Here is a 25,386-nt window from a genome sequence, read left to right on the forward strand (position 1 = left end):
AACGAGGAAATAGAGAACATGCTCTCTATTTGACTCGACGAGTTTCTCGGCGAAAAGTGTACACACGACCGGTTTTCTCGGCAGAATACGTCTCCCATCGAGTTTCTTGCTGGATTCTGCCGAGAAAACCAGTCGTGTGTACGGGGCCTGAGGTGTATATCAGGGTGTGCTTCTTCCCCACATGTCCAGCAACATTCATATACAAGACATTTCCCGCACTAATACACCTCAAGGGTTGTGTGGGATTCCTGATGTACAGGAAGACAGGACTTTAGCGATGAACAATTCCCTCACTCAGGATAGGAACGTTGCTTTTCCCGCATGTGCAATTTCTGATGTGTGTAAAGATTGGATTTCTGTGAAAAACATTTCCCGCAGTCAGGACAGGAATGCGGCTTCTCCCCCGTGTGAGATCTCTGATGTCTGTAAAGAGTGGACTTGTCTGAAAAACATTTCCCGCACTCAGGACAGGAATACGGCTTTTCCCCTGAGTGAGATCTTTGATGTTTGTAAAGACTGGACTTCTGTAAAAAACATTTTCCACACTCAGAACAGGAATACGGCTTCTCCCCTAAGTGAGATTTCTGATGTGTGCAAAGACTAGACTTTTGTGAAAAACATTTCCCACACTGAGAACAGGAATATGGCTTTTGTCCCGTGTGAGATCTCTGATGTGTGTAAAGATTGAACTTTTGTGAAAAACATTTCCCGCACTCAGCACAGGAATACGGCTTCTCTCCTGTGTGAGATCTTTTATGCACATTAAGTTTTGATTTAGAATGAAAACACTTCCCGCACTCAGTACAGGAAAATCTCTTATCTGTTGGAAGAACAGCTCCGTCCCGCACACTCTGAGGTTCCTCAGTATAAGAGGAATACGATGGTCCGGCACCGTCCCGCACAGTCTGAGGTTCCTCAGGATAAGAGGAATACGATGGTCCGGCACCGTCCCGCACAGTCTGAGGTTCCTCAGGATAAGAGGAATATGATGGTCCATCTACACTGTGTGGTGCCGGATGGACATTTGAGGTAGTCGGGTTTTCTCCTGGACTATACTGTGTGATGTCCTCATCTTCTACTTTACAGTCTGGAGACAAAGTGAGACAATCCTCTGAGGTTTTCCTCATCTCCCGTCCATCTACTAAAATAGAAATACAAAGATTATTACTAGACATGAGCAGATTGGTTCCCCTAAACCAGGACTCCGCCCACATCAGCAGCTTTGTCTCTGAGGATCTTACAATTCCCCCCTCAAGGTAACTAGTAAATGGGTGCTCTCATCTCCTACCAGATCATTTCTTTATTCATGGACCTTAGTCAGAGAGTGAGGAAACGAGAACTGTCTTTTATAGGAGTGACAGTGATGATGGGATCATAGGACGAGTGTCCCCACCCCCTCTATCACTCATTGCCATCTTCCCAACACCAGAAGTCCTGCACCGATACTAGTATCGGTATTGGTGCCGATAACGAGTATTTGCCTGAGTACTTGTACTCGGGCAAATGCTCTTGATGCCTAACCCGATACATTTTGTATGAAGAGGCGGCTCCCGGAAGTGAATAGACAGAGCAGGGAATGAGTCCTAGGCTGGCAGCAGTGGAAGGTAAGTTGGCTGGGCCAGTGGTGTGGGTTGCACTTGCACCTGTCAGTATCTGTGACCTAGGCAGTCACATTCGTTTGTACTTTGACTGTTATTGATTGTCTCTCTCATCATTTCATTGCCTCTGCCTGCCCATCAGTGCCCATAAATGCCACCTATCAGTGCCAACATATCAATGCCACCTTTGAGTGCCCATCAGTGCTACTGTCACATGACATTAAAAAAAAGTATCGGCATCGGGGAGTACTTGAAAGTATTGGTACTTGTAGGCGGTCTTAAAAAAAAAGTGTTATCTGTGCAATCCTACTGCACTTCCTTATTTAGTCCATTATTTAGTAACAGCTGAGCACCATCAGAGGTCAGTAAATGAGAAGGGGGACGAACAATCAAGATGATGACTGGACGGATCCTGAAGACCACCATCATTGGGTGATTGACTCCCCATCATTATCACTTTCTGTTTGAGGATGTTATGACATTATTATCAACATGTAAAAGTCTGTGCTCCAATCAAATCATCAGATATAAAATGTCCAGCTGGTAGGAAATGGGTGTAACATAAGAGAATAAATATTATGTTTATACATAGCAGTGGGTAGAGGGGAGAGAGCAGAAGTGAGGACTATGTCATGTACAATATTTTGTATAAGATACAACAGATAGGACTATATAGTATCAGAACAACATACAACATAGAGGGCTAGATTCAGGTAGAATTAGGCGGGCGTAGCGTATCTCAGATACACTACGCCGCCGTAAGTTTGAGCAGCAAGTCCTGTATTCACAAAGAACTTGCGCTGAAACTTACGGCGGCGCAGTGTAACTGGGCCGGCGTAAGCCCGCCTAATTCAAAATAGGCTGGTTGGGGGCGTGTTCTATGTAAAATACTAGTGACCCCACGTATTTGACATTTTTAATGAACGGCGCATGCACCGTCCGTGGACGTATCCCAGTGCGCATGCTCCAAATGTCGGCAAATCGTCATGCTTTCGACGTGAACGTAAATTACGGCCAGCCCCATTCACGGACGAGTTACGCAAACAACGTAAAATTTTCAAATTTCGACGCGGGAACGACGGCCATACTTAACATTGGCTGCGCCATGGTTTTGGTGGTTTATCTTTACGCCTGAAAACCCATTATGTAAACGGCGTATCTTTACTGCGACGGCCGGGCGTACGTTCGTGAATCGGCGTATCTAGCTGATTTACATATTCTAGCCGTAAATCAGTAAATCAGCGTACACGCCCCTAGCAGCCAGCATAAATATGCAGTTAAGGTACGACAGCGTAGGAGACTTACGCCGGTCGTATCTTAGCAACATTTAAGCGTATCTCAGTTTGAGCATACGCTTAAAGTTGCGACGGCGGGGATTCGGACTTACGACGGCGTATCTACTGATACGCTCTTCGTAAGTCTATGTGAATCTACCCCAGAGTATATAGTGCAGGGGTCAGGAGTAGGGATGAGCCAAACACCCCCCGGTTTGGTTCGCACCAGAACATGCGAACACGCAAAAAATTTGTTCGAACATGCGAACACCGTATGATTGTATGCCTGTAAAATAGCGCATGTTTCCCATGATTAGAACTGTCCCTGCACAAAATGTAATTTCTAAAGGAAAAAGTCACATTCATGAATTGTCGGGTCACGGCAATACAGATCAAAGTCATTGAAAAAATGTCAGGGGTCCCCCCAGTCCATTAGAGTCTGGTATAAATATTAAGGGGAACCTCGAACCAAAATAAAAAAAAACCCGGTGGTTGTAGGGGTCTGCGGGCGGGGGGGGGCTTATCAGAATCTGGAAGCCCCTTTAACAAAGGGGACCCCCAGATTCCGACCCCCATGTGAATTGGCAACGGGGTATATTGTACCTCTACCATTTCACAAAAATGTGAAATGGTAGAGGTGTCAAAAATGTTCAAAACCACACAGACACAGTTGGGAGAAGTCCTTTATTAAAAATCAAAAATCCATTCCAGCGATGTAATCCAGTCTGTCCAGCATTGTTCTTGATGTCCGTGGTGATCCATTCTCCAGCGATGCTCCAGACTCCACCCCAAACTAAACCCCCATGAAGCATAAGAGGGGGCAGGGTCACTCGTCCACATCATTGGGTAAGCCCCGGCTTTACCCAATCACATGGGCAGGTGACCCTGCCCCCGACAGAAGACCCAAAGCACATACCCCAGGTGCCTAGGTCAAGTAACACCTATGGTGAAATCAACATTTTTCTGCCAGCTGAACCCCAGAATCTCCATAAATCCAGTCTAGAGACATAAATTGTGTCTGCAGCACAGAGAAGGAAGATTATCCGAGAGAAATACAGGACGGGGAACACAGCTCAGGAAAGTGACCAGGGGATTACAGGCGGATATCACCCAGTCCACGCCCTACTTTGGACCAATCAGTGAGCAGTATGGGTGGAGGAATGGATTTAGTGTTAATGACCCACCTGTGCTGATCTCTGTAGGAGTGTCCTCCTCTATAATTAGCCTTATTATTCCATCCTCCTCCATAGACTGCTGATCATCGCTCACATACTTCTCTTCTTCTGCTTTAACCTCAAATTTTATATCAATTGGATCTCCACTCTAAATCAAGAAAATGAGAGAGAATATCATCTGTAAGATATAAGCTTTATTATTGTGACATTACATAGAAAATCCACACATTGTCTCCACAATTCCATTCCTGGATGCTCCATCCCACCAACCTTATAACAGTGAGGGATGGTGTGACCTTCCTGTGTGGAATCCCGGGAATACAGAGGACGGGGACATCTCTCTGGTGGGTTCCCATTACTGGATCCATCTGTAGGAAACACACATACTGACTGAATACATTGTTTCTATGTGTTTATCAGATGATGGGGGATCTAGGTGGAGCCTCCGTACTGCTCTCTCCTTTACAATAAAGTCTCCTCTTACCCGGTGATGTGAGGGGCGGCTGATTGTCCATCATGACGTCCTTGTAGAGATCCTTGTGTCCTTCTAAATACTCCCACTCCTCCATGGAGAAATAGACAGTGACATCCTGACACCTTATAGGAACCTGACACACACAATGATACAGTCACCATCCACACATCCCTTGTAAGGATGAGCTCTGGCATGGTCGCAAAGTTAATGTGCAGAGCCTGCCAGGAAGTCGGCACTGTGCTGCGGTAATCACAGGCAGTGAGACATTTCCCGATCTCTGCAGCCGCACATCAGGACAATGTCTCACTGCCTGTAATTAGTGCAGCACTGTTCCGACTTCCTGGCAGGCTCTGCATGTGGGGTTTGGGAACATGCCGGGCTCATCCTTAATCCCTTGTCTGTTACTGGATAATGTCCCAGAATCCTCCTCACCTCTCCTGTCAGCAGCTCCATCATCTTCTTGGTGACTTCTAGAATCTTCTCCATGTTGTGTCTCTCAGGTTTTAGGGAGTCACATGGAGGCACTGTGATGGTCATGTGATCACCTGACTTCACAAGAGGAAATCTCTGTATTGAGGAACCAATAGGAATATCATGTTAGAATCCCAGAATCCTCCTTCCCTCTCTGGTCAGGTCTGTGTTTTATTAATAGAGATAATAAGGATGTCATGTGACCTCCCAGAATCCTCCTCACCTCTCCGGTCAGCAGGTAGATGATCTCCAGGGTGAGGTTTAGTATCTTCTCAGTCATGTGACTCCGGTCCTCCTCCATCCTCATTTGTGCCATCATCTATGAAGTTTGCTGTAGACAGATAACTATCTAAATTGGTATTAGGAAAAGCAACAGACGAGCGCATCCAAAACATGAAGCCGGGGTCACTACACAGAAAATCAATCCAAGGAAACAGCAGGCAGGACTAGGAATAGCAAGAAGGAGCTCAGAGACAAATGAGAATATTGCTCAGCCAATGGGAGATTATCTCACCATGACTTAAATAATGAAGGCTATGAGGGGGAGGGGCGGAAGTCACTTAAGGTGACCATAGATACATGGAAATTCAGCTGGTTCAGCAGGGATCGGTCACATTTCCATTCATGTGTGGTCACTGCCGAATAAAAGTCACTTGTCAGAATACAATAGTGCAGTGGGGAGGATTTCCCCATCCCCCTCCAATGTGTGGATGGGGGAATCAGTTAAATTTTTTCCTCTCTGGCTGAACAATAAATCTGAACCATGTATGGCCAGCTTTGAAAGCAAGATATATTAATCATCAACTGATCTCCCTGAAGGGGTTAATCTAGGTTTCCACACTATATATGTGTGTATCATCACCTGCTGGAGATAAAAGACGTCACAGTGACTATGGAGGAAGAGGACGGACATGACGGGGTTACTGGGTGTAAATAGAAAATAAGATCTCATTACCTCCTCTGCTGCCCCTTCCAGCAATGTCTCCTCTCTACTTCCTCCCGACTCACCTCTCACCAGGAACTTCCTGTGTGTACCTGACATCACTTCCTGTCTTCCATAGAGACTTCCTGTCTGGGTAGCTGTGAGATCACCACCTTGTGGAGCTCAGAGGAACTGCAGAAACATCTCGTGGTGTGAATGAACACACACGGTCTTGTGCTGTGTGTATGTACTGTATATCCTTATAGATGGGTCATCTCCACTCCCACCAAGGGGGATTAGGGTTGCCACCTCATACCTTTAAAACCGAACACATGAATTACACAGGTTCTGTGGCTGATTAGGGTGGTAATTAAACTCACTTGGTGCCTTATCTGCATTAAATTAGCCTCAGAACCTGTGTAATTCATATGTGTTCGGGTTTAAAGGGATGAGGTGGCAACCCTAAGGGGGATAGAAATATATTACTGCTCGGGGGAGGGGGGGGACATTTTAGCCCCTTTGATTTTGCAGTGAAATTTATGTGAGATTTAGTCATGTAGAACATCTGTTATATGGATACAAAGAACCCCAGCCGAGAGTAAAGGGTGGAAATGGCTCCTGATCCCCAGATTTGGGCAATTATGTCCCCAATATAAATAGAAAAAAACCTGCGCTATGTGTAACAACTCAAATACCTCCAGAAATAACTTCTACCGGACTGCTGCTGTAACAAAGGTAAGTCTTCCCTTTATCACCTAGAAGAGCATTATGTGTCACAGCGCTGTCCTATTGTGTGTGCCGCCCATCAATTATCACAAATACACTAAAATATGTGGAGACATTCATATATAAAGTGCTAGGGGCCCCAATAATATTCTCTGCAGATCTACTGCGTCCACTTTACACATACTTCATTGATTTGCTGGGGCAGTACAGTGGTGTAGAGGTTAGCACTTTCACCTAGCAGCAAAAGGGTCGCTGGTTCAAATCCTGACCATGACACCATCTGCCTGGAGTTTGCATGTTCTCGCTGTGTCTGCATAGGTTTCCTCCTGGTATTCCGGTTTCCTCCTACACTCCAAAGACATGCTGGTAGGTTAATTGTATCTGTCCAAATTGGCCCAGTATATATGTGTGTACGACTGTGTGTCCCAAGCGTGTCGAGATCCTACAGGGTAAATGACCGCACCTGCCAGGAAGACATTAGCTGCAAAAAGCGCCTCGAGGTGATTCAGTTTGCATGTATACCGCTATACAAGTCACTCATTCATTCGTTCATTTATGAATAAAAAATTAGTAGTGCTTCCCCACTCACCAGAGCAATATGACTCCCAGCTTTTCATCTACCAGAGTCACCAACATCCTTCACACTCTCCTCACCTCCGATGGATCCTCCTCGCTCACTCCTGCAAGTCTGCTGCGGTTTCTGTCAGTCTCCCTCCTAGACTCAGCTTCCTCCTCCGACCGCTGTTCCAGCAGGAGCTCCGCCTCTTCCTACACACCCAGGAGCTCCGCCTCTTCATACACACTCAGGAGCTCCGCCTCCTAATACACACTCAGGGCTCCGCCTCCTAATACACACTCAGGGCTTCACCTCTTCATACACACTGAGGAGCTTCGCCTCTTCATACACACTCAGGAGCTCCGCCTCTTCATACAAACTCAGAGCTCCGCCTCTTCATACACACTCAGGAGCTCCGCCTCTTCATACACACTCAGGGCTCCGCTTCTGCATACACATTTAGAGCTCCACCTCTTCATACACACTCAGGAGCTCTGCCTCTTCATACACACTCAGGAGCTCCGCCTCTTCATACACACTCAGGAGCTCCGCCTCTTCATACACACTCAGGAGCTCCGCCTCTTCATACACACTCAGGGGCTCCGCCTCTTCATACACACTCAGGAGCTCCGCCTCTTCATATACACTCAGGAGCTCCGCCTCTTCATACACACTCAGGGGCTCCGCCTCTTCATATACACTCAGGGGCTCCGCCTCTTCATATACACTCAGGACTCCGCCTCTATATACAGTACAGACACACACACACAGCACAAGGCATAGCTCCCAACTGTCCCTGATTTTGAGGAACTGTCCCTGATTTGGAGCAATGTCCCTCTGTCCCTCATTCCTCCCCATTTGTCCCTCATTTTGATCTGATCTCTATATTTGTATATAAAATGCACTTTTTATCTTTCAAAAAGTGTTTCCCAGTGCTAAACCTTCCATCCAATTTCTAAATTGCTGCATTTGTAAATTCTAAAAGCCAATATAAAGGAGTAGTAGTGGTAAAAAAAAAAAGCACTTGTTGGTTTAACAAATCTTCTTTTTTTGGTACAATTCACCTTTAAGTGTGTGGCAAGGGGCGTGTCCTATGCCTGCGTACTTTTGCTGATAGGTGTCCCTCATTCCCATCTCAAAAAGTTGGGAGGTGTGGCACAACGCCGTGTTCACACTATGAGATGTTTCTTTGGGCTGCAATTCCTCTGATCTCCACAAGATGGTGATCTCACCTCTACCCAGATAGGAAGACTCTATGGAATACAAACAGGAAGTGATGTCAGATATAGATGGTACATTGCATTTGGAAGGACGCAGAGAAAAGACAATGCAGGAATTGGCAGCAGATGAGGTAATATGTAGATTAACCCCGTCAGGGAGATCAGTTTGTGATTAATATATCTTGCTTCCAAAGCTGGCCATACATGGTTCAGTTTTATCGGTCAGCCAGTGGGCTGAGTAGGGTTGCCAACTCATCCCTTTAAAACAGAACACATATTAATTACACAGGTTCTGTGGCTGATTAAGGAGGTAATTAAACTCACTTGGTGTCTTATCTGCATTAAATTAGCCTCAGAACCTGTGTAATTCATATGTGTTCGGGTTTAAAGGGATGAGGTGGCAACTCTAGGGCTGAGTGATAAAGCTGAACCGATTCCCCCATCCGCATAATAGAGGGGGATGGGGGAATCCTCCCCGCTGCACTATTGTATTCTGACAATGGGGGGCGCTCCTCCGCTCTCAGAATACACAGATCAGTGATGAAGCTATTGGCTGCAGCCGCTGATTGAGTGACTTTTATCCGGCAGTGACCACACATGGAGGGAAATGTGACCGATCCCTGCTGAACCAGCTGAATTTCCATGGATCTATGGTCACCTTAAGTGAGGCCCTGTACACACGATTGGACCAAACCGATGAAAACGGACTGAAGTTCAGTTTCATCGGTCCAAACCGACCGTGTGTGCGCCTAACCGATGGTTAGTACGCAAAAGCATTGGTTCCAAACCCGTGCATGCTCAGAATCAAGTCGACGCATGCTCGGAAGCATTGAACTTCATTTTTCTCTGCACGTCGTTTTACGTCACTGCGTTGGACTCGATCGGTTTTTTGAACTGATGGTGTGTAGGCACATCAGACCATCAGTCTGCTTCATCGGTTAACCGTTCTTATCGGATGGACCGACCGTGTGTACGCGGCCTAAGAGTTCGACAATTCCCAGGCACCAGGTCACAATTGCGACTAGAATTAGCGATCTGGTACCTAGGGTGAGCTGGGGTATCCTGCGTCTCTGTTCCCCCCCGCCACACGATCGCGGAGCGCCGCTCCGGCCAGTAATTGAGGCTGCGGCTTTGCGGCCTACTGCAGGCCTATAATTTCTACTGTAGTCTTGCGCCATCTTGTGGTCGCCGCTGGTATGACAAGAGACAACCAGCAATACTAATGGGGATTTCTGCCTGTATTTACTGCCCGCCCATCTCCTTCCCAAAGTGGAGAAGAGCAGGAAGTGATTGTGGCCGTCATCTGGCACCTTTTGCCTAATGGTGAGTGTGGGGGATCTGGTTTAAATAGCTTCATATAGCCTTGTTTTTAATAGTTTTTTATTTTAAGTAAAAACTGTTTTTTTTTTCTTAATTAACCAGTTCCCGACCCCCGCATGTACATATACGTCCACAATATGGCACGTACAGGCACATGGGCGTACACGTACGTCCTCACCTATTAGCGGGTGGGGGGTCCGATCGGGACCCCCCCGCTACATGCGGAGGTCGGGTCCGCTCGGGGAGCGATCCGGGACCACGGCGCGGCTATTTGTTTATAGCCGCTCCGTCGCGATCGCTCCCCGGAGCTGAAGAACGGGGAGAGCCGTGTGTAAACACGGCTTCCCCGTCCTTCACTATGGCGGCGCATCGATCGCGTCATTCCCTTTATAGGGAAGACACGATCGATGACGTCATTCCTACAGCCACACCCCCAAACAGTTGTAAACACATACTAGGTGCACCCTAACTCCTACAGCGCCACCTGTGGTTAACTCCCAAACTGCAACTGTAATTTTCACAATAAAGAATGCAATTTAAATGCATTTTTTGCTGTGAAAATGACAATGGTCCCAAAAATGTGTCAAAATTGTCCGAAGTGTCCGCCATAATGTCGCAGTCACGAAAAAAATTGCTGATCGCCGCCATTAGTAGTAAAAAAAATAAAAATTATAAAAATGCAATAAAACTATCCCCTATTTTGTAAACACTATAAATTTTGCGCAAACCAATCGATAAACGCTTATTGCGATTTTTTTTACTAAAAATAGGTAGAAGAATACGTATCGGCCTAAACTGAGGAAAAAAAATGTTTTTATATATGTTTTTGGGGGATATTTATTACAGCAAAAAGTAAAAAATATTGCATTTTTTTCAAAATTGACGCTCTATTTTTGTTTATAGCGCAAAAACTAAAAACCGCAGATGTGATCAAATACCACCAAAAGAAAGCTCTATTTGTGGGGAAAAAAGGACGCCAATTTTGTTTGGGAGCCACGTCGCACGACCGCGCAATTGTCTGTTAAAGCGACGCAGTCCCGAACTGTAAAAACACCTTGGGTCTTTAGGCTGCATATTGGTCCGGGGCTTAACTGGTTAAAATGATTTTATTATTTGTCATCTCCCTGCTTGGCCTCTTTCACCTCTTTTTATATATATTTTTTTTATTCTAACACCGTAGAGAATAAAATGGCGATCGTTGCAATACTTTCTGTCACACCGTATTTGTGCAGCAGTCTTGCAAGCGCACTTTTTGGGGAAAAAATAATTTTTTTTAAATAAAAAAATAAGACAACATTAAAGTTAGCCCCATTTTTTTTTATATTGTGAAAGATAATGTTACACGGAGTAAATTGATACCCAACATGTCACGCTTCAAAATTGCGTTCGCTCGTGGAATGGCGACAAACTTTTACCCTTTAAAATCTCCATAGGCGATGTTTAAACAATTCTACAGGTTGCATGGTTTGAGTTACAGAGGAGGTCTAGAGCTAGAATTATTGCTCTCGCTCTACCAATCGCGGCGATACCTCTTATGTGTGGTTTAAACACGTTTTCATATGCCAGCGCTACTCATATATGCGTTTGCTTCTGTGCGCGAGCTAGGCGGGACGGGGCGCGTTTTCTGGCTCCTAACTTTTTTAGCAGGATCCTAGATTCCAAGCAAATTTGTCAAACCCTGACTTAAGTGACTTCCTCCCCTCCCCCTCATCTCCTTCATTATGTAAGTCGTGCTGAGATAATCTCCCATTGCCTGAGCAATATTCTCATTTGTCTCTGAGCTCCTTCTTGCTATTCCTCGTCCTGCCTGTTGTTTCCTTGGATTGATTTTCTGTGTAGTGACCCCGGCTTCATCTCTTGGATGCGCTTGTCTGTTGCTTGTCCTGACCTTTATCCTGATTCCTGGATCTCCTCCTCATCTCTCCTCCATATCCTCTTACACAGATTTTCTCCTGCAGTGACCCTGGGGGGTGGAAACTTGGCACCGGCATGCCGCAAAATCCATCCCCACCATTAGGACAGACAGTCTGACTTTTTAGAGTGCTATCATTTGGGGGGGGGGGGGGTGTTGATGAGTTTTTTCCTTGAGGCCAGGTTCACACCTATGCGAATTGAGTGCGGATTACACCGCATCCAATTCGCAGGACATTTCAAAATACATTGTTTTCAATGAGGCTGGTTCACATATGTGCGATGCATTCGCACTGCGCATTGCCTCCAAACCGTGTGCGATTTTTATGTCTTGCGGTGCGGCTCAGGTGCGAATTCAGTCCCATTATCTTCTATGGGTACGCATCTAATTCGCAGATGTGTTCAGTTCTCTTCAGGAATTTCTCTCATTCAGCTCAATACACTTCTCCCCCACTCTCCTCTCACCTGGAACTTCTCCCAGGTCTCCAAATTCGCATCTTAAAGCGGATGTGCCATGGGAAAATAATATTAAAAGCCAGCAGCTACAAATACTGCAGCTGCTGACTTTTAATATTAGGACACTTGCCTGTCCTGGAGTCCAGCGCCGATCGCAGCAGAGGACGAGCGATCGCTCGTCATTGCTGCCCCCACGTCATCCACGCTGAGGGAACCAGGAAGTGAAGCGTTGCGGCTTCACTGCCCGGTTCCCTACGGCGCATGCGCGAGTCGCGCTGCGCCCGCCGATTGGCTCCCGCTGTGTGCTGGGAGCCGAGTGTTCCCAGCACACAACGGGGGGGGCGACGGGATGTGACGGTATGCCCGTCTTTTGCCCGTGAATGCCGGGCCGGAAGTGGGTGCAAATACCTGTCTTTAGACAGGTATCTGCACCCCCCTCCCCCCTGAAAGGTGTCAAATGTGACACAGGAGGTGGGGAGGGTTCCGATCAGCGGGACTCCACTTTAGGGTGGAGAACCGCTTTAAACCACTAGTGTGATTCCGGCCTTAGTGATTTTTTATACAAGTGATATGCACTGCGGGTGACCCGTCTCTCTATTCAGCTCTCCTTCCACTCTGTAACATGTGCTCTCTACCACTCCTTCTGGCAATTGTCCTCTCTCTTTCCTCCACCCCTCTTCTCCACCCCACACCTTATATATATATATATATATATCACATCACCCTCATTTCTGTCCTCTCCCTATTACTGCACTCACCAACTCCTGATACTTCTACACCTACATGCTGATAAACCCCCCAGGACGCTGGGCCATGTCCCTTCATATATATCACACTCCCACATCACCTCCCTCACCCTTCTGCTTCTCCTAACCTCTGGTGACATATCCCCCAAAGCCTGGGGTATAAGACTAAGTCCCAGATAGAATACAATTAATATAAATCTGCCCTCCAAAAATACAATTGCTGCCTCCTCAAGGTCAAGCAGATCTATTTTTAACTCCCATAAACACCTTCTCATCCAGTCCCTGTCAACCCTTCTCCACCTTAAACTCTCTACTCCTCCACTACCGCCACCCACTAACTCATTGGGATCGCCAATCACAAAACTGATACAATTTGTGAGGAGATCGCCAATGTGCAGATACCTCCCCCATTTAATACCCCATGTCCACAGATACAATCATTACTTCCCTTATTCAACCCAGTTACTATAGATGAGGGGCCAGATTCTCAGAAGAGTTACGACGGTGTATCTCAGGAAACACCATCGTATCTCTGTTTCTGACCCCTTTGGTATCTATGCGAGTGATTCCTAGAATCATTTTCGCATAGATACGGCCAAGATCCGACAGGTGTAAGTCACTTACACCGTCGGATCTTAGATGTAATGCGACGCCGGCCGCTAGGTGGCGTTTACGTTCAGTTCTCATTTGACTATGCAAATGAGCCTGATACGCCGATTCCCGAACGAATTTGCGTCGCGTAGTCGTCGTTTCCGTAAGCGTAAGGTTACCCCTGCTATATGAGGGGTAACCTTACGCCAGTCCGCCATATGCCATGTTAAGTATGGTGTTGGGTCAGCGTCGTCTTTTTCCATCGGTTACGTCGTTTTACTAAGTCGTCCGCGAATACGACTGTACGTCAATGACGCTCACGTCGGCGTCATTGACGTTTTCCGTCGTGAGCTGGAGCATGCGCACTGGGCTATTTTTCCGCCCGGCGCATGCGCAGTTCGATCGGCGCGGGGGCGCACTTAATTTGAATACAAGCCGCCCCCTTTGAATTACGCGGCCATACACACTATGCCGCCGCAAATTACGGAGCAAGTGCTCGGAGAATACCGCAGTGTAAATAGCTTACGCGACGCCAACGCAGGATGTACAGGAATCTGGCCCGAGGTCACTAAATTGTTTTCTAACACCCACCTAACCGCCTGGACCCTTATCCCTTACAAATGCTACGCTCACCCTCTGTCTCCATTCTACTCCCTCTAACTCACATCTTCAACCTCTTCTGGCACGTTCCCCAAATCTCTAAAACATGCGCTAGTCACCTCCATTCTTAAAAAGCCCTCACTGGACCCCACCAATCTTAACAACCTACTCCCCATCTCCTTACTCCTCTTTTCCTCCAAACTCCTTGAACGCCTGGTCTACAACCGACTGAGCGATCATCTGACTGAGAAAATATTTCTCGATCCCTTTCCGTCCGGATTTTACCTCAACACTTCACAGAAACTGCTCTCCTTCGGGGTAAGACCGCGCTATATTAAGATACCTCTCAACTTAACTCTCCTTAAACCCACAAATGACCTACTAATGGACTAAAACCAATGGACACTATTCTTTATCACTCTGCTGCCTTTGCCACAGTGGACCACCCCCCCCCCATCTCAAATAAACTCCACTCCTCTGATCTCTGTGATTGTGCTCTTCACTGGTTCTCATCCTACTTATCCAACTTCACCCTGAGTGTCACAACTCTACTTCCTCCTCTTCCTTTCTCTGTCAGGGTCCCCCAAAGTTCTGTTTGTGAACCTCTTTTATTCTCCATCCTCACCTCCTCCCTGGGTCAGATGATTGCCTCCCATGGCATCCAATAGCATTTCTACGCTGATGACACCCAAATGTATCTCTCTACCCCTCAGACATATCAGACTGGATGTCACACCACTTCCTCAAACTCAATCTATCCAAAACCAAGCTCATTACATTTCCTCCCCTACGTGCCTCTTCCTTGATTTCCTTGCCAAGATTGATGACACAACTATCAACTCATCCCCACATACCAAGGTTCTGGGTGTGGACTCTGAACTATCCTTTCGGCCCCACATCCGATCACTGTCCAAATCTTTCTGCCTCAACCTATGCAACATCTCCATGATATGCCCCTTCGTAACCAATGACACCACAAAGCTCCTAATCCACTTCCTGGTCATCTCTCGCCTCGACTACTGCAACTTCCTCCTCATTGGCTCATTGGTTTACCTTTACATAGGCTATCCCCCTTCAGTCCATCATGAATGCTGCTGCAAGGCTCATCCACCTTACATACCGCTCATCGTCTGCCACCCCTTTCTGCAAATCCACCCACTGGCTGCCATTCACCCAACAAATTATATTCAAAATACAAACATAAAGTGACAAAGCCATCCGCAACTCAGCCCACACCTACATCACCAACCTAGTCTCACCATACCAACCAAATCGTTCTCTTCATTCCTCCCAAGTCCTCCTGCTCTCTAGCTCCTCTGTCACCTCCTCCCATGCTCACCTCCAGGACTTTCCCGAGCCTCTCCCATCCTATGGAACTCCATACCCAATCTGTATGACTATCTCCTTCTCTGTTTGCTTTTAGATGATCCCTGAAAACCCTCCTTTCCAGAGAAGCCTATCCTGTCCACACCTAACATGTGTACATTTATTTTCTCCATCAGCTCATCCCCCACAGTTATCACCTTTTGTATTATTTCACCCTCCCTCTTAGATTGTAGTCGCTAACGAGCAGGGCCCTCTGATTCATCCTGTGCTGCGCAAATTGTTGGTGCTTTATAAATCCTGTATTATAATAATAATAATGTGTTCCCATGGGGGTAGTAGTTCTTGAATGTACAGCAACTTTCCTATTACCCCCTCACATCCACATCCTATTATTGTGTGACCAATACCATCCAAATAATTCTTACTTTCATTTCCCAAAGTTATCCGTCTACAAGGAGACCTGTATAGATCAAATGATGGGACCAATGAGGATGGAGGAGGACCGGAGTCACATGACAGAGAATATACTAAACCTCATCCTGGAGATCATCTACCTGCTGACTGGAGAGGTGAGGAGGATTCTGGGAGGTCACATGACATCACTCTTATCTCTATTAATAAAACACAGACCTGACCGGAGAGGTGAGGAGGATTCTGGGAGGTCACATGACATCACTCTTATCTCTATTAATAATACACAGACCTGACCGGAGAGGTGAGGAGGATTCTGGGAGGTCACATGACATCACTCTTATCTCTATTAATAAATCACAGACCTGACTGGAGAGGTGAGGAGGATCCTGGGAGGTCACATGACATCACTCTTATCTCTATTAATAAAACACAGACCTGACTGGAGAGGTGAGGAGGATTCTGGGAGTCTAACATGATATTTCTATTGGTTCCTCAATACAGAGATTTCCTCTTGTGAAGTCAGGTGATCACATGACCATCACAGTGCCTCCATGTGACTCCCTAAAACCTGAGAGACACAACATGGAGAAGATTCTAGAAGTCACCAAGAAGATGATGGAGCTGCTGACAGGAGGGGTGAGTGGTGCTGGGAATTATTTTTTTATAATTGTATTTTTATTGGATTTTACAAAAAAGGAAGTTGCATCCATTGTATTTCATGAAACAATAGTGGAGAATACAGTAGTCAATGGTTTGAGTTGCGCAACCATGAAGAGGGTATATAGGTATTACAGCTTATAGCAAATAGATACAGTATACAGCATACTCTGTTAAAGTGGAAGTCCAGCCTAACACTAAAATCTCTACATCTACAGACATCAATGATCTAACACTAACCTATCTAGCCCTGTAAAGAAAAAATCAGTATGAATACCTTTTTGAAGCCACTCTAGTCCAGTCTCCAGCGGATATAGTATCATTAGGATCTGTACATTATCTGCATTGTTACAACTGATGTCATTTTTATTCTATATTCAGAGTGGAAACCTCGGGGATGATAATATTGTTGTTAAAGAAGAGTATAAAGAGGAGGATGAGGAGTATGGAGTGATGGAGGAGTTTTCAGAAGGACACAAGGATATGATGGAGCCACCTAATACCAGGAACCCCCCAGAGAGATGTCCCCGTCCTCTGTATTCCCGGGATTCCACACAGGAAGGTCACACCATCCCCCACCATTACAAGGTTGGTGGGACGGAGCATCTAGAACGTGGACTCCTAGAGATGATGTGTGGATTTTTTATGTGATCTTATATTTTACAGATGATATTCACTCTCATTCTCTTGGTTTAGGGTGAAGATCTGATGGATAAAGTTGAGGTGAAAGAAGAAGAGAAGACTTATGTGAGGGATGATCAGCAGTCTATGGAGGAGGATGGAATAACGGGGACATTTATAGAGGAGGACACTCCTACAGAGATCAGTACAGGTGGGTCATTAACACTAAATCCATTCCTCCACCCATACTGCTCACTGATTGGTCCAGAGTAGGGCGGGGACTGGGTGATATCAGCCTGTAATCCCCTGGTCACTTTCCTGAGCTGTGTTCCCCGTCCTGTATTCCTGTATTTCTCTCAGATAATCTTCCTTCTCTGTGCTGCAGACACAATATATTAGCTAGATTCAGAAAGAGTTAACCCGGCGTATCAGTAGATACGCCGTTGTAACTCTGAATCTGCGCCGTCGTACATTTAAGTGTATTCTCAAATTGAGATACACTTAAATGTAGCTAAGATAAGACTGCCTGCGCCGTCGTATCTTAGCTGTCTAGTTCCGCCGGCCATTAGGGGCGTGAACGCTGATTTACGCCTAGAATGCATAAATTAGCGAGATACACCTATTCACGAACGCACGCTTGCGCGTCGCAGTAAAGATACACCGTTTACGTAAGGCGTTTTCAGGCGTAAAGTTAATCCAACAAAAAGCTGGCCTAGCCAATGTTAAGTATGGACGTCGTTCCCGCATCGAATTTTGAAAATTTTACGTCATTTGCGTAAGTCGTCCGTGAATGGGGCAGGCCGTAATTTACGTTCACGTCGAAGTCCTTGCGGCGTACTTTGGAGCAATGCACACTGGGATATGTCCACGGACAGCTCATGCGCCGTTCGTTAAAAACGTCAATCACGTCGGGTCATGGTTTATTTACATAAAACACGCCCACCTCTTCAAAATTTGAATTAGGCGCGCTTACGCCGGCCCATTTACGCTACGCCGCCGTAACTTAGGAGGCAAGTGCTTTGTGAATACAGCACTTGCCTCTCTGACTTGCGGCATAGCGTAAATAGGATACGCTACGCCGGCTCAAACATACGCCGCCCTACGTGAATCCAACTATTTGTCTCTAGACTGGATTTATGGAGATCCTGGGGTTCAGCTGGTAGCAAAATGTTCATTTTCACCATAGACGTTACTAGACCTGGCACCTGGGGTATGTGCTTTGTGTCTTTTGCCCCATACTTGAGTGTGGCATGATCTCTGACAGAACAATTCTCCCGGGATTACTTGCTCTGTTGTCTGCTGGCTGTGCCGGATGGAGGGATATGTCTGTATAGTCTCAGACCCAAGTCACTGAGTGCAGTCTCAGGAGATGGGACGCAGCGGTGTGGGATCTCTGCAACTTGTCTCATGTAAACATCTAGGCCCCTTTCACATTGGGGCAGGAGGTGTGGTGGCCGTAAAGCACCGCTATTGCGGAGGTATTCGGCCACTAGCGGTGCGGTTTAACCCCCCCCGCTAGCAGCTGAAAAGGGGTTAATACTGCCGGCATTGCGCCTCTACAGAGTGCATTGCTGGCGGTATAGCCACGGTGTCCCATTGCTTTCAATGGGCAGGAGCGGTAAACACACCGCTCCAAAGATGCGGCTAGGAGGACTTTTGGAGCTGTCCTGCTAGCGCACCGCTCCAGTGTGAAATCCCTCAGGCAGCCGCTATTTCAGGTCGATTTGCAGGCGCTATTTCTAGCGCAATAGTGCCTGCAAACCGCCCCAGTGTGAAAGGGGTCTTAAGCTTCCACTGATTACTGAATACCAATATTATGAGTCCTGACCCTAACTCTATATCATTTATATTGTACATTACATACTCCTGACCCCTGCACTATATACTCTATGTTGTACATTACATACTCCTGACCCCTGCACTATATAATTTATGTTGTACATTACATACTCCTGACCCCTGCACTATATACTCTATGTTGTTGTTCTATATATAAACATATTGGCCCAGATTCTCGTAGATCGGCGCATCTTTATGCCGGTGTAGCGCATCTCAGATGCGTTACGCCGACGTAACTTAGGCAAGCTCCATATTCTCTAATCAGAAGCGTGCATTTTTGCGCCGGCGCAGCGTAAATTCGTCGGCATAAGACGGCGTAATTCAAAGTAGGAAGGAAGTGGGTGTGATCCATTTAAATGAACCATGACCCTATGCAAATGAATGGCCGAAAGACCGGCGCATGCGCCGTCACGTGATCGCATGTCCCGCGCCCCTCTGCGCATGCTCACATTTACGCCTGGCGTTATTCCTGAGTTACGCCGGCCCACTGTTTACGCCCAGGGCATAAATACGCCCAGACATGCGCCCGTCGAGTGCAAAAGTACACCAGTTTGGTTTTTGGTGGCTATACTTTTGTGAGATTATTGACATGTCTGCCCAGCGTTCTAGGACCAGAAAAAAAAACTTCTCTCCAGAGGAGAAAGGCATTATCCTTGCTGCCATGGAGGGGTACTTTGATCGCCTCCATGGGGCCCGTAGCAAGAACACCAGCAAGGGCAGAAGGGACGAGATGCTTCAGAGGATCACCGACCAGGTTAATGCCGTGGGCAATGAGGCGCGGAGGCCCAAACACATAGCAAAGAAGATCAACGATCTTCGCAGGAGGGTGAAGGATAAGATGGCTCTTATGGCGAGTCATGCCAGGGGCACTGGTGGTGGACCTGCCTCTAGGGTTCGTCTGATTCCTGACGAGGAGGTTGTTGCCCGCTGCCTTACCAGGGTGCAAGTGGAGGGAATGCCGGGCTACGACTCGGTTCAGCCGCCCTTGAGGACAGGTAAGTGTGTTTTTTCTACTATCTGGTGTGTAGCGTGTGAGGGGGGAAGGGAATATGTGACAAGTGTGTGGGTCCACCAACATGTGAATGTTTTGTGTCATCCGCAGATGTCCAGGAGGGAGCGGGGCCATCTGGTGCCCCTGCCCGTCCCACACCATCCCCTGATGATTCTGCCCCTGACCCCCTGGGAAGCCAAGAGGCATTGGTGGTGGCCAGACCTCCAGTGATGAGGTCATTCAAGAGGATGCTGAGCATTTGGGTGAGGAGGTGTCCCTATATCTGGAGGAGTCGTCCATCTCAGCTGGTCCTTCCCGGCCGACAAGCCTCCAATCCTCGAGTCCCTCTGGCTCCATCCCCAACACATCCCCAACACACCCACTCCCTCAAGTCCCTCCCCCTATGCCAGGCCTGAAGCCTCTCGTGGCCCCAGGAAGACCAGGGGGGTTCCGGAATACCTGCCAGTGACCCTGACACAGGACACGCAGACCTGCCATATGGGTGAGATGGCCCAGGACATGAGGCGAGTGGCCGACAGCCTGGCCTCCAGGGGACACATCACTGATGGCCTGCAGGACGTGGCAGGCAATACAGCAGCTGTCATCACCTGCTTGGGGGATCTCCAGGCCACCACGACTACCCTCGTGGCAGAGGTGCGGACCCTGAGTGAGATCGTCCAGGGCCACACAGCTGCCATTGTGCAAGTGCAGACAGAGACAAACAACCTTCTGAGGCATATTGCCGTGGCATTAGAGGGCAGGCCTCCAGCCATGGTGGATGCTCCTCCACCTGATGTCCCCCCACCGTCAACCAGGCAGTTGCGTGGCCGTGGCAGCAGCCAGGGCAAATCGTTTTGTTTAGTTTTTATTTTCTTGCTCTGGTGAAGAGTGTTTTTTTTTTTTTGGTAATATTGTACACGGTGAGGCGTGCAGATTAGTGTGACTGGTGTGTGAAAGTGTGTGGGGGGGGGGTGACACTCCTGCCGGCAAAGGGGTGTCACCCTCAGCCGTGTGACTGTGGTATGAATGTTCAGCAACATAATTGGAGCCTTGGCGTGGCGTTGCTGCTCCCAAGTCCCGTGCGGTGTACTTGGGCTAATCCAAAGTGATGAGGATGTGGGGGGTGTGTGTGCTAGGGACCACAGTGGTGTGCATTCTCCTTGTGCCATGATGAATGTGTATGTTTAACATGTAAAGATACGTTCCACGAGGCATCTCCTGACTGCTCTTCCCTCAGCAGACGGGCTATCCTCGGGTAGAGGGGGGATTATCTGGTTCGGGGGTCAGGTGATCACGTATGTCAATCTCCAGGCTCTTTCTCATGGCGTAGTTGTGTAGAATACAACATGACCACACAAAGTTTGGGGAATACAACAGGGTCCCCCCGGACTTATCCAGGCATCAGAAACAGGACTTCAGGATGCCAAATGTGCGTTCTACCACTCCACGGGTACGTATGTGTGCAGCATTGTAGTTTTCCTCTCCTGGGGTTTGGGGATTGCGGAATGGAGTCATGAGATGGGGCTCAAGTGAATATGCCACGTCACCTGGAAGGGAAAAGACAGGAGGATGTTAGTCATGCATGTGCCCCTTGTGATGTCTGCATCATGGGGTCAGACAGGCATGCCTGACACCCATGTCACTCACCAACCAGCCAGCTGTTCCCATACACGTTCTGTTGGGATGTTGCTTTGACGGTATATGTAGCTGTCATGGCTGGACCCTGGGTGTTTGGCACGGACGTGCCATATGAGGCCTTGGGCATCAACTATCACCTGTACGTTGATGGAATGCCACTGCTTCCGATTGCGGTATATGTGCTCACGGGGGGCCATAGTGCCACATGTGCAAGCAATGGCCCCCACGGTGCAGGGAATCCTGCAATTCTGACAAAATCCGCCATTGCCTTATTCTGCAGGTGCTCCTGGGTGGGTCTGATGATGTGGTGGGACATGCGTCTAAGGATTGCGGGGACAACCTGGTGCACACATCTGCTCATGCTGGTTTGTGACATCCCAGCCACAACTCATACGCTGAAAAGATCCACTGACGAGGAAATGCAGTGTTGCCAGGACCTTGACCAGTGGCTGCACTGCATGTGAGCGGTGTGTCTGGCTGGTGATGTCATCCTGCAGGGCTGTGGCTAATTCCTGGATGGCATCAGTGTTGAATCTGAAGATGCGATACACCTCCGAATCACCCATGCCAAAAATGTTTGATGCGCGTTCGGTATATCCTCTCCCGTGCCCTCCTCCTCCTCCTTCTACGCGCCTGGGCACACATTAGTAGTGCTATGACCATGGATGCCCCTGGCATGTTGGCATACAGAAGTCTTGTCCTGCAAGTGTGGTTGCTCAGCTTGTCCGTAACGGTGCTGCTGAAGCTGCTCTCCAGCTTACCTGCACACGTCTGGTGCAAAGTTGCCCCTGCTTTATAAGGGGCAAGTTTAGGCCGGACGTACAGCTTACGCACACCGCTCGTAGCCTGCATCGGGCAGTTGTACGTTCGGGAATCGGCGCATCTCCCTCATTTGCATATTTGAATAGGAAATCAATGGGAGCGCAAGAAGCTCCCGGCGTAAATATGCGCCTACGCTACGCCGGCGTAGAAAAGTTACGCCGATCGGAAGAAGCCTATTTTCAGGCGTATCTGGTTCTGTGGGTACGGCACATAGATACGACGCCGCATATTTACACTTACGCCGCGCATCTCGAGATACGCCAGAGTAATTTCTTTGAGAATCTGGGCCATTATGTATTCTCTTTTGTTACACCCATTTTCTACCAGCTGGACATTGTGGGGTTTATTTACTAAAGCTAGAGAGGGCAAACTTAGTCACAATTCTGCAGAGTAACCAATCGGCTTCTAAACTCAGCTTGTTTAATTAAGCTTTAGCAATAGAACCTGGAAGCTGATTGTGTTCTCTGCAGAACTGTGACTAATTTTCCCCTCTCTAGCTTTTGTAAATAACCCCCTTTATATCTGATGATTTGATTTGTTGTGCTTTTTTAAGGTCAGTTTTGCCCGCACACTATTTATTTTTAAGTAATTTTTAACTAAGACATTTTGGAACACAAGTCAATCTATATGACATTAGGGATGAGCCGAACGGTTCGCACCAGAACCTGCGAACAGATCAAAAGTTTGTGTGAACTTTAGAACCCCATTAAAGTCTATGGTACTCGAAAGTTTGAAATCTAAAGTGCTAATTTTAAAGGCTAATATGCAAGTTATTGTCCTACAAAGTGTTTGGGGACCCGGGTCCTGCCCCTGGGGACATGTAGTAGTGCAAAAAAAAAAAACGTTTTAAAAACAGCATTTTTTTCGGGAGCCGTGATTTTGAAATTACTTTTTATCCTTCAGAAATGACATTTTGTGCAGGGACAGTTCTAGGCACGGGAAACAAGCGCTGCTTTACAGGCATACTATACACACCCCCCCCCCTGGTATGAAATTTAAAGCAATATTTCACTTTTATTGTTTCACTTTAAGCATTATTAAAATCACTGCTCCTGAAAAAACTGCCTTTTTTAAAAAAAACTTTTTTTTTAATGTCATATAGATTGACTTGTGTTCCAAAATGTCTTCGTTAAAAATTACTTAATAATAAATAGTGTGCGGGAAAAACTGACCTTAAAAAAATACATGTCCCCTGGGGCAGGACTCGGGTCCCCAAGCACTTTTTATGACAATAACTTGCATATTAACCTTTAAAATTAGCACTTTAGATTTCTCCTATAGACTTTTCAAGGGCGTTCTGCAGCTTTTCGAATTTGCTGCTAACACCCCAAATAGTTCACTGTTCGGCAAACGGGCAATGTTCGAGTCGAACATGAGTTTGACTCGAACTCGAAGCTCATCCCTATATGACATAGCTTATAATATGAAACGTATTCACGGAGACGTATGATCATACAAAATAGCTACATTTATTTGTTGACAAAAATATGAATATTTACATGAAATTAAAATACCAATTGCGTTACATGAACGACTTGAAAATCAATAAAAATACCCCCAAAATGGGCATGCAGTCCCCTTTGACATAATGCTGTCATGATTAATTCTCAATTGGTTCAATAACCTTGTGTAAACGACAATGAAACAGAACGTCTGTATTTCACACATCTAACTGTTACTATACTGCAGGTAAGTAAGTGGTTAACAATGTGAAAGAAAAATATATAATGAAAAATGTAATCTTTAGAGAAAAATCTACCAGTAATTGATTAATGAGAATAAATCATAATTGCAAAATATTCAATACTTCAATATTTTAGAGAACAAAATGAATACAAGATAAAATCAAAAATGACATAATTACCAATTCCAAAATGGCTATTTCCTACTGGCAAGTGACCAGAGTTAAGATGGCTGGAATCTTTATGAGTGTAAAGATATGTCTTCATACATGGTGCATTTGTGTCAGTCTGTCTGAGAGTGTAGATCGCCCATTGTGTCCCTCAGGATGTGTCCCTGAGTGTGTATGTCCCTCCGTCCTCCCTGTGGGGGCGAGTGTCTCCTGAGTTCTCCCTATCTATCAAATTTTTCACCTCTTAAGTACCATCTCTGGACAATAAGATTATAAAAATTATACGAAGTTCTGCCCAAACAAAATGTGTCCTTAACTCATAGGTTAGTTGCAAATATGGGAGTAACTGTCCAAAAGTGTCTGGTTTCTATAGGTTGACAACTTAAGGGCCAGATCCACAGTGAGAGTACGCCGGTGTATCTACTGATACGCCGGCGTACTTTCAAATTTCCCACGTCGTATCTTTAGTTTGAATCCTCAAACCAAGATACGACGGCATCTGGGTTTGACCCTTCGGATCGTAGATGCAATACTTTGGCGTCCGCTGGGTGGAGTTTGCGTCGTTTTCTGCGTCGGGTATGCAAATTGCGCGGCCGTCGCATTCTCTTATGTCGTCTCTAGTCGGCTTTTTCCGGGCATAAAGTTAAAGCTGGTATTTTGCGGCATATAGTTAGACTTGCCATGTTAAGTATGGCCATCGTTCGCGCGTCGAAATTTGAATTTTTTTTTTTGCGTGAGTCGTCCGTGAATCGGAATGTACGCAAGTCCCGTCTAAGTTAAAAAAATGACGTCCTAGCGATGTAATTTAGCGCAATGCACGCCGGGAAATTTCGGAACGGCGCATGCGCAGTTCATTCAACGCGGGGATGCGCTTCATTTAAATGAAACACGCCCCCTAATCGCCGATTTGAATGCCGCCAGAGATACACTACGCCGCTGTAACGTACGGCGCAAATTCTGGGAAACAACTTCGGCCTAGTCCGCGGATCGCCTTTTCCTCAGGATCGTGGCGGACTAGGCCCCCACCTCCCCCGCCGCTCGATCGCGGGGGGCCCGTGATGTCCGGTAATTGAGGCCGCGGCCTTGTGACGTCCCCAGCTCTTCCTTGTGTGAGCTGGTGCTATCTGGTGGTGGCCGTTGGTATTACAAGTTAAAGGGTCACTAAAGGAAAAACATTTTTTAGCT

At 46.9% G+C, this 25,386-nt stretch overlaps 1 protein-coding gene across 1 annotated transcript in view; it reads left to right on the top strand.

Annotated features, from left to right (window-relative positions):
* The first annotated feature begins 8,452 nt into the window (after nt 1-8,452).
* The window catches only part of LOC120935220 (zinc finger protein 585A-like), a 137,774-nt gene continuing 120,840 nt past the window's right edge, over nt 8,453-25,386 (top strand). Inside the window, exons 1-3 of the mRNA XM_040347387.1 lie at nt 8,453-8,548; nt 17,135-17,185; nt 19,500-19,893. Coding sequence (XP_040203321.1) covers nt 8,453-8,548; nt 17,135-17,185; nt 19,500-19,893 — 541 coding nt within the window. The remainder of the gene's footprint in view (nt 8,549-17,134; nt 17,186-19,499; nt 19,894-25,386) is intronic.

Source organism: Rana temporaria, chromosome 4 (assembly GCF_905171775.1).
Source record: "Rana temporaria chromosome 4, aRanTem1.1, whole genome shotgun sequence".
NCBI classification, from domain to species: domain Eukaryota; kingdom Metazoa; phylum Chordata; class Amphibia; order Anura; family Ranidae; genus Rana; species Rana temporaria.